General features: G+C 40.0%; 1 protein-coding gene across 4 annotated transcripts in view; it reads left to right on the top strand.

Annotated features, from left to right (window-relative positions):
• Positions 1-286: 286 nt before the first annotated feature.
• The window catches only part of LOC101683217 (antigen WC1.1), a 47939-nt gene continuing 38745 nt past the window's right edge, over positions 287-9480 (top strand). For all 4 annotated transcript variants that reach the window (XM_045071732.1, XM_045071731.1, XM_045071730.1 and 1 more), the window contains exon 1: positions 287-412. In XM_045071732.1, coding sequence (XP_044927667.1) covers positions 337-412 — 76 coding nt within the window. In that variant the 5' untranslated portion in view covers positions 287-336. The remainder of the gene's footprint in view (positions 413-9480) is intronic.

The following is a 9480-nucleotide window of genomic DNA, read 5'->3' as shown; positions in this document are numbered from 1 at the left end:
AACTGATCAGGGCACCCTGACCCTCCAAGATTTCAGTTTCTACACGGACCTGGTTCTCAGAGACCTAAGGAAACATGATGTTAAAAGGCCATGTTGTTCATATAAGGAGATTTTGGAGATTCAGAATCTAATTGGTATTTGAGCTTCAGAAAGTGGCAGATGAGGTCTCCGATCACATCTTAAATGGCAAAGTGTGTCTCTATTGGCTCTCAGTAGGGAGGATGTCAGAGGATGTGTTTATATTACCCCCTCCCCTCCCATTACTGTAGACTTTTGTTGGTGTCCTGGTACCTCCTCACAGGGTTATTTTGCAGCTGGGACTGTGACTTTGAGGACATGGGAGTCAGGATGGCTTTGAATCTCTCTCTTCAGGGACTCTGTGTCCTCCTCAGCACCATGGTGGCTGCTCAAAGTGAGTTTCCTGGGATCAGTAGTAAGGGGTGAAGGGAAAGGTTTCTGGAGTCAGGGAGCTGAAGCCTCAGTGGAAACCATGTGTTTTTGACCAAAAAGGAACCACACTGACTGTGAATACCGGTTTTTCTCCTAGGGGGTGTCAACTGATCATGGTGGGAGCTTTGGTAAGAAATGATATTGAACCCAGACTGAGATGAGTCAGTGATGGTCCGAGTCAATGTCTCCCTTGTTTTCAGGGAGTGTTTTTTTGGATCCTGTGTGTGGGAAGGACCAGCGATTGACTTCAGCTGTGTCCCTGGGGTCCTTGCACACTGGATTTGTCTACTTTGCAGAGGACTACCTCATCAGGATTTCCATGTTTGATATGTTTATGTAACTGTAGGCTATGTGCTTGTGTGTGGGTATGAGGGGGTATAAGGGCTGTCTGTGTGGGAGGAACAGGGCTGCTGAGAAGCGGCTGGGTCGGTTGCTCTGTGAAGCCCACACCGTTGGCAGTGCCATGTCCCATATGTAACCAGATCATAGATAATCTCACACCTGCTCTCCTCTTTAGCACCTCTCCTTCAGTGCCCCTGTCTTCTCTCTGCTTGACTTTGGTGTTTGCCCTGCACTGGATTCTGGGAGAGGCTTTGCCTCCTGGCCTCGCTTGTTCCTACCAAGTGTCTGTTGTAGTGCAGAGGAACCTGCAGCCATGTCAGGAGGCCTCTTGTTAACACAGATTAACTGATGCACAGCTTAGTTATATTAAGCCTTCTGAGTCCATGCCTCTCCTTGTGAATCATTTCCTGACTTACTGGGATCCTGGACTGGTCCTTTCTGAATTCTGGAGGGTACATTTTCTCTCTCCTGCGTTCTTCTATCCCTCTCTGCAAGCTGGTTTCTACTGAGCCTTGGACTCCGAGGACTATGGGCATCAGAGATAGGGCTACAAAAAGCCTAGGCTTCAGTCTGGAGGAGGCAGCTCTTTCAGATTTGGGTGCGGGTCCAGGCTGAGACTGTTTACAGCTTTGACTGCTCTCAGTGCTCTCATTGTCTTCCTTCTAGAGCTCAGTCTCTGTCCCTCCCTGACTCTCCTTGGGAAACCCCATCCCTCCAAGTTTCTGCTGCATGAGTGTTGGTCAGATGCTAGTGAAGATTCTTCTTTTGATGACTCTGAGGTGCAGGTGGGAGTTTGGGTCCATGAGGACGAGAGACTATGAGTGTTCTCATATAAGGCCCCCTCTTCTGACTAGGAAAACTATAGGAAATTTCTTCAGTAGTAACTTAAGTTGCAAGAACATTTCACCAAAGCAAGCATTCTTTTTAATTTCCCAGAACCAACACCATTCAGTGTAGCCTACTAAAAATGTATTCTCTTTCATACAACATTGGCCTTGCTCTTTGTAAAACAATAGTCCTGGCCTTTCAGAGCATTTAATGGTTTATTTTTTTTTATTTTAAGATTTTATTTATTTATTTGAGAGAGAATGAGAGAGAGCATGAGAGGAGAGAGGTCAGCAGGAGCAGCAGACTCCCTGCTGAGCAGGGAGCCCAATGTGGGACTCGATCCCAGGACTCCAGGATCATGACCTGAGCTGAAGGCAGTCGCCCAACCAACTGAGCCACCCAGGCGCCTGCATTTGATGATTTCTGTGTTGGGCACACACTACAGGAGTCTCCACTGTGAAATCCATGATGGGCGTTGGCAAAAGATTATCCTTTGAAACCCAGTTTATGCCATTATACACAGAAACATAGACTCTCAAAGATTGGATAACTCAGTATTCAATCTGTAAACTTTTTGTAAAAAAATGAACAATATATTTTGGACATCTTCTTATTCTTGTTTTACACACTAAAAATGTTTAATGGTAGTATGACAAAAATATAGACATTTCAGGAGTATTATGGAAAATTTTATTTGCTTCCCATTATTTCATTATATGACCAAAATGCAATATACTCACCTAATCAGTTGCTTTGATCATTTAGTTGTTTTCAGTGTTTTGGCTTTTATGAAAAATGTTCTGAATTTCCTTACACTTAAATGTGTAAATGACCTCATGATTGTTTTTCTTAATGACATTCTAAAAGCGGAATTGCTGTTTTATAGGCTGTGAATACCTTCAGAGCTTTTGATACATGAAGAGCTGTTGTCTGCCAGAAATGTTTGCACTAAATTTTTATGCTCACCAACATTGTATGAGAATGTTAGTTTCAATAGCTCCTCACCAACATTGGCTTTTTATCAAGTTTTAAAAACTGGGCCAGTTTCATAAGCAAAAAGTGGTATATATTAGCTAATTTAATCCTTCATTTGTGAATTACTTGCTAAAGACGTCTGTGCTTTTAAACTTCGGATGTTTGACATTTTGCCATGATTTATTTATATTGGAGCTTTTTATACTATTTCAACCACGATGATTGTGACTATGATTATAGGCAGATAATCGGACACTGCATTCACTTCTGTGAACTCCTGTGAGTGTCCAACAACCCTACAAGGCAAGCGATGTTTTTATCTCAAAAAATAGATCAGAAAACTCAAGGAAAACAAAGTTCAATCATTTGTCTAAGGTGAGACAGGTGTAAGTAGATTAGAGGCAGACTTGAACCCAGGCAACCAGGGTCCACAATCATTGTCCCTATTGAATTTTTCCCTTTATAGGCTGCAAATATATTCCCCAGTTTGTTTTCATTTTATTGTTCCTATGTTTTGAGATGCAAGTAAAGGTCTAATGTTAACAGTCAAATCTATAAAAATTCCTCCACCCACTTTCAGAGCCTTGTTACAAAAGTTCTTCTCTGTTTCAACTTTAGATTATTTCATCTTTATTCTAATAATTTTGTGAATATATTTAAATATATATCAATGCTAGCGAGTGTTTGGGTAGCTCAGTCAGTCAAGCGTCTGACTCTTGTTTTTGGCTCAGGTCATGATCTTGGGGTCCTGGGACTGAGCCCTGAGTCAAGCTCTGTGCTCAGCATAACATCTACGCGAGATTCCCTCTTTTCCTCTCTCTCTCTGCCTCTCTCCCTGCTTGCCTGCTCTCTCTCAATAAATAATCTTTAAAAAATCTGGAAAAATATATGTCAATACTAGTTAACTGCATAAATTAGTTTACTGAAGCATATGAAGCGATATCTAACATTAATTTATTTTTTCCAATAGTATTTCCTGAATTCCGTTTTTGTCTTTTGTCACTGATTTGAATGCCACTTTAAAAACATGCTAGGGGGTGCCTGGGTGGCTCAGTGGTTTAAAGCCTCTGCCTTCACCTCAGGTCATGATCCCAGGGTCCTGGGATCGAGCCCCATGTAGGGCTCTCTGCTCAGCGGGAGTCGACTTCCTCCTCTCTCTCTCTCTGCCTACCTCTCTGCCTACTTGTGATCTCTGTCTGTCAAATAAATAAATAAAATCTTAAAAAAAAACATGCTAGGAATGCCTGGGTGGCTCACTCGGTTAAGCTGCTGCCTTTGGGTCAGGTCATTATCCCAGGGTCCTGGGATCGAGTCCTGCATTGGGCTCCTTGTCCAACAGGGAGGCTGCTTCTCTCTCTGCCTCTGCCTGCCACTCTGCCTTCTTGTGCATGCTCTCTGACAAATAAATAAAATCTTAAAAAAAAAAAAGCCCAATATGCTAAATCACACCATGGCCCTTCCATTATATCCTTTTTGGATCTATTTAGACTTTAATTCCACAATTGTTTATTGAGTTTAAGGTGGGCCGGAGGGATATGAAGTTGATATATACCCTTTGCAGTTCATTAGGTGCAGAGGCCCTAGCGGGGATGAAGGAGGCATTCCCTGAACCCGGAGGCTGGGCACCAAAACAAAAATTTATAATTTATAATATACTCTGTTTTCCATTTACATTCCCACCAACAATGCACAAGGGTTCTCTTTTCTCTACATTCTCGCCAACATTTATTATCTCCTGCCTTTGTGATAATAACCATTCTGTAGTTTTCTCATTGTGGTTTTATTTGCATTTCCTTGATGTTTAGTGATGTTGATCATCTTTTAATGTACTTGTTGGCCATTTGTATGTCTTCTTTGGAAAAAAGTCTATTCAAGTTCTTTGCCCATTTTTTAATTAAAAAAAATTTGGGGGACCACCTGGGTGGCTCAGTGGGTTAAAGCCTCTGCCTTCTGCTCAGGTCATGATCCCAGGGTCCTGGGATCGAGCCCCACATTGGGTTCTCTGCTTCATGGGGAACCAGCTTCCTCCTCTCTCTCTCTGCCTGCCTCTCTGCCTACTTGTGATCTCTGTCTGTCAAATAAATAAATAAAAACTTAAAAAAATTTTTTTTTCAGGATGCCTGGGTGGCTCAGATAGTTAAGCATCTGCCTTTGGCTTAGGCTGTGATCTGGGGATCCTGAATGGGGGGTACCTGCACAGTGGGAAGCCTGTTTCTCCCTCTCCCTCTGCCTCTGCTATTCTCCCTGCTTGTGCTCTCTTACTCTCTCTGTCCAATAAATAAATAAAATTAAAAAAAATTTCCAAATTAAATTCTAGTTAGCTATATAGTGTAGTACTGGTTTCAGGAGTAGAACTTAATGATTCATCACTTATGTACAACAGCCAGCACTCATCGCAAGTGTCCCCCTTAATGTCCCTTTAGCTCATCCCCCACCCACCTCCCTCCAGCAACCTGCAGTTTGTTCTCTATACTTAATAGTCTCTTATGGTTTAGTTACATTAGATTATTTTCTTTCTTATCTCTCTCTCTCTCTCCCTCTTTTTGCTATTGATTTGTATGAGTTCCTTATATATTTTGGATTTTTTTAAAAAAAGATTTTATTTATTTATTTGACAGAGAGACATCACAAGCAGGCAGAGAGGCAGGCAGAGAGAGAGAGAGAGAGAGAGAGAGAGAGGAGAGGAGGAAGCAGGCTCCCTGCTGAGCAGAGAGCCTGTTTCAGGACTCGATCCCAGGACCCTGAGATCATGACCTGGGCTGAAGGCAGAGGCTTAACCCACTGAGCCATCCAGGCGCCCTTGGATTTTTTTTTTTAAAGGATTTTATTTATTTATTTGACAGAAAGAGAGACAGCGAAAGAGGGAACATGAGCAGGGGGAGTGGGAGAGGGAGAAGGAGGCTTCCCACTGAGTAGGGAGCCCGATGTGGGACTTGATCCCAGGACCCTGGGACCATGACCTGAGCTGAAGGCAGATGCTTAATAACTGAGCCACCCAGGCACCCCTATATTTTTGATCCCCTTATCAGATAGATGGCTTGCAAATAGTTCCTCCCATTCCATATGTTCTTTTTCCATTTTGGTGGTCATTACTTTTGCTCTACAGAAGATTTTTAGTTGAGCATATTCTTACTTGTTTCTTTTTATGTTTTCCGCTTGTGCTTTTGGTGTCATATCTATAAAATCATTGTCAAGTAAATGTCAAGATTTCCCCTATATTTTCTTCCTGGAGTTTTGTAGTTTTAGTTATTACATTTAAGTCTTTAATCCCTTTTGAGTTAATTTTTGTGAGTGGTGTAAGGTAGTGGCCCAATTTCATTCTATGCATGTAAACATTCAGTTTTCCTAACACTGTTTATTGAAAAGACTGTCCTTTCCCCTTGGAGTATTCTTGACTTTTTTGTCAAATATTAGTTGGCCATATTGCATTTTTCCCCCAGGGTTTTGATTCTTTTCCAAAGTCCATGTGTCTATTTTCATACCAGTATCATACTTTAGCTTTGTAGTATAGTTTGAAAGTGATACCTTCAGCTTTGTTTTTCTCAAGATTGCTTTGGCTGCTTAATGTCTTTTATGGTTCCATACAAATTTTAAGATTTTTTTCTCTTTCTGTGAAAAATGTGATTGGAATTGATAGAAATTGCATTGAATCTATAGATGACTGTGGGTAGCATGGATATTTAAAAAATATTAATTCTTCCAAACATGAACAAGTTATATCTTTCCATTTATTTGGGTCTTCTTCAATTTTTTAAAATCAAAGTCTTATAGTTTTCAGTGTCCAGAACTTTCCCTCCTTGGTTAAGTTTATTCCTAAGAATTTTATTCTTTTGATGCTATTGTAAATGAGGTGGTTTTTTTTTCCAGATATTTCATTTTTTGTGTATAGACACACAACTAATTTCTGTATATTGGTTTTATATCTGACAACTTTACTGAACTCACTGATTAAATAGGCTTTTTGGTTGAGTCTTTAGGATTTTCTTTATGTAAAGATATCTGCAAATGGAGACAATATTACTTCTTCCTTTGTGCTTTGGATCAAGTCTTTTACTGACTTTTACTTCTTTTTCTTGTCTGATTGCCCTGGTTGGGACTTACTGTACTATGTGGAATTAAAGTGGTGAGAGTGGACATCCTTACTTGTTACTGATCTTAGAGGAAAAACTTTCAACTTTTCACCATTGAAAATGGTACTAAGTGGGCTTCTTACATATGGCTTATATTATGCTGAGGTACGTTTATACCCAATTTTTGGAGAGATTTGATCATTTAAGCATGTTAATATTTTTTAAAAAATATTTTATTTATTTATTTGACAGACAGAGATCAGAAGTAGGCAGAGAAGCAGGCAGAGAGAGAGAGAGGAGGAAGCTGGTTCCCCATGGAGCAGAGAACCCAATGTGGGGCTCGATCCCAGGACCCTGAGATCATAACCTGAGCTGAAGACAGAGGCTTAACCCACTGAGCCACCCAGTCACCCCCAGTTTGTTAATATTTTGTTGAGAGTTTTTATATCTACGTTCACTGGGGACATTGGCCTATAGATTTCTTTTTTTGTAGTGTCCTTATGTAGCTTCAGTGTCATGTTTGTACTGATGATGTAAAATGATTTTGGGAGTGTTCTTTGCCTTCAATTTTTAAAAAAGATTTTATTATTATTATTTTTTTTTTTTAGAGAGAGAGAGGAGAGTGGAGAAGGGCAGATGGGAAGGGAGAAGGAGAAAGAATCTGAAGCAGACTCTACACTGAGCATGGAGCCTGATTCAGGGCTTAATCCCCCAAATGTGAGATCATGACCTGAAATGAAACTGAGAGTCAGACGCTCAACTGACTGAGCCACCCTTTCCTCTTCAATTTTATGGAAGAGTTTAAGAAGGATTAATGTTAATTTTTCTTTAAAAGTTTTGTCAGTTTTGTTTATCTTTTCAAAATGCCAGATCTTACTTTTGTTAATCTTTTCTATTGGTTGTCTGGTCTGTATTTCATTTTTTCTGCTCTGATCTTTGTTATTTCCTTCTTCTGATGCTAACTTTGGCTTGGTTTCTTAGTTATTTGAGGTATAAGGTTAGGTTTTCAATTTCAGATCTTCATGTTTTTTGTAATGTAAACATTTCTATAAACTTCTCTCAGAACTGTTCTAGTATTCCATAGGTTTTAATATGTTGTCTTTCCATTTTTATTTGTTTCAAGATTTTTTTTTTAATTCCTTTTTGAATTTTTCTTTGACTCACTTGTTGTTTAAGTGTGCTGTTTAATGTCTACTTTATTGCAGAATTTCCAGCTTTCTTCCCTTTATTGATTTTTAGTTTCATACCATTGTGATTGGAAGAGATAGTTGTTATGGTTTTGGTCTTCTTAAATTTGTTGAGCTGTTTTGTTGCCTATCATATGATTTATTCTGGAGTATTTTCCTTGTATTCTTGGTAAGAATATGTTCTGCTTCTGTTGGATGGAATTTCCTGTTCATGTCTCTTAGGTTCATTTGTTTTAAAGTATGGTTCAAGTCCAGTGTTTCCTCATTGATTTTCTGCATGGATGGTCCACCCACTGTTGGAATGGTATATTGAAGAACTCTACTTATTATTTTTTTAAATTTATTTTTTATTTATTTTCAGCATAACAGTATTCATTATTTTTGCACCACACCCAGTGCTCCATGCAATCCGTGCTCTCTATAATACCCACCACCTGGTACCCCAACCTCCAACCCCCTACCCCTTCAAAAACCTCAGATTCTTTTTCAGAGTCCATAGTCTCTCATGGTTCACCTCCCCTTCCAATTTCCCCCAACTCCCTTCTCCTCTCTAACTCTCCATGTCCTCCATGCTATTTGTTATGCTCCACAGATAAGTGAAACATATGATAATTGACTCTCTCTGCTTGACTTATTTCACTCAGCATCATCTCTTCCAGTTCCGTCCATGTTGCTGCAAAAGTTGGGTATTCATCCTTTCTGATGGAGGCATAATACTCCATAGTGTATATGGACCATATCTTCCTTATCCATTCGTCCATTGAAGGGCATCTTGGTTCTTTCCATAGTTTAGTGACCGTGGCCATTGCTGCTATAAACATTGGGGTACAGATGGCCCTTCTTTTCACTACATCTGTACCTTTGGGGTAAATACCCACGAGTGCAATGGCAGGGTCATAGGGAAGTTCTATTTTTAATTTCTTGAGGAATTTCCACACTGTTCTCCAAAGAGGCTGCACCAACTTTGCATTCCCACCAACAGTGTAAGAGGGTTCCCCTATCTCCACATCCCCTCCAACATATGTTGTTTCCTGTCTTGTTAATTTTGGCCATTCTAACTGGTGTAAGGTGATATCTCAATATGGTTTTAATTTGAATCTCCCTGAGGGCTAGTGATGATGAACATTTGTGTGTGTGTGTGTGTGTGTGTGTGTGTGTGTGTGTGTCTGATAGCCATTTGTATGTCTTCATTGGAGAAGTGTCTATTGATATCTTCTGCCCATTTTTTTGATATGATTGTCTGTTTTGTGTGTGTTGAGTTTGAGGAGTTCATTATAGAACCTGGATATCAACCTTTTGTCTGTACTGTCATTTGCAAATATCTTCTCCCATTCCGTGGGTTGCCTCTTTGTTTTCTTGACTGTTTCCTTTGTTGTGCAGAAGCTTTTGATTTTGATGAAGTCCCCAAAGTTTATTTTCGCTTTTGTTTCCTTTGCCTTTGGAGACATATCTTGAAAGAAGTTGCTGTGGCTGATATCGAAGAGATTACTGCCTATGTTCTCCTCTAGGATTCTGATGGACTCCTGTCTCATGTTGAGGTCTTTTATCCATTTTGAGTTTATCTTTGTGTACGGTGTAAGAGAATGGTCAAGTTTCATTCTTCTACATATAGCTGTCCAGTTTTCGCA

Source organism: Mustela putorius, unplaced genomic scaffold (assembly GCF_011764305.1).
Source record: "Mustela putorius furo isolate JIRA1106 unplaced genomic scaffold, ASM1176430v1.1 tig00003988_pilon_pilon_pilon, whole genome shotgun sequence".
NCBI lineage: Eukaryota > Metazoa > Chordata > Mammalia > Carnivora > Mustelidae > Mustela > Mustela putorius.
The sequence above is the reverse complement of the archived record's forward strand: the minus strand, read 5'-3'. Positions and strand labels throughout refer to the sequence as shown.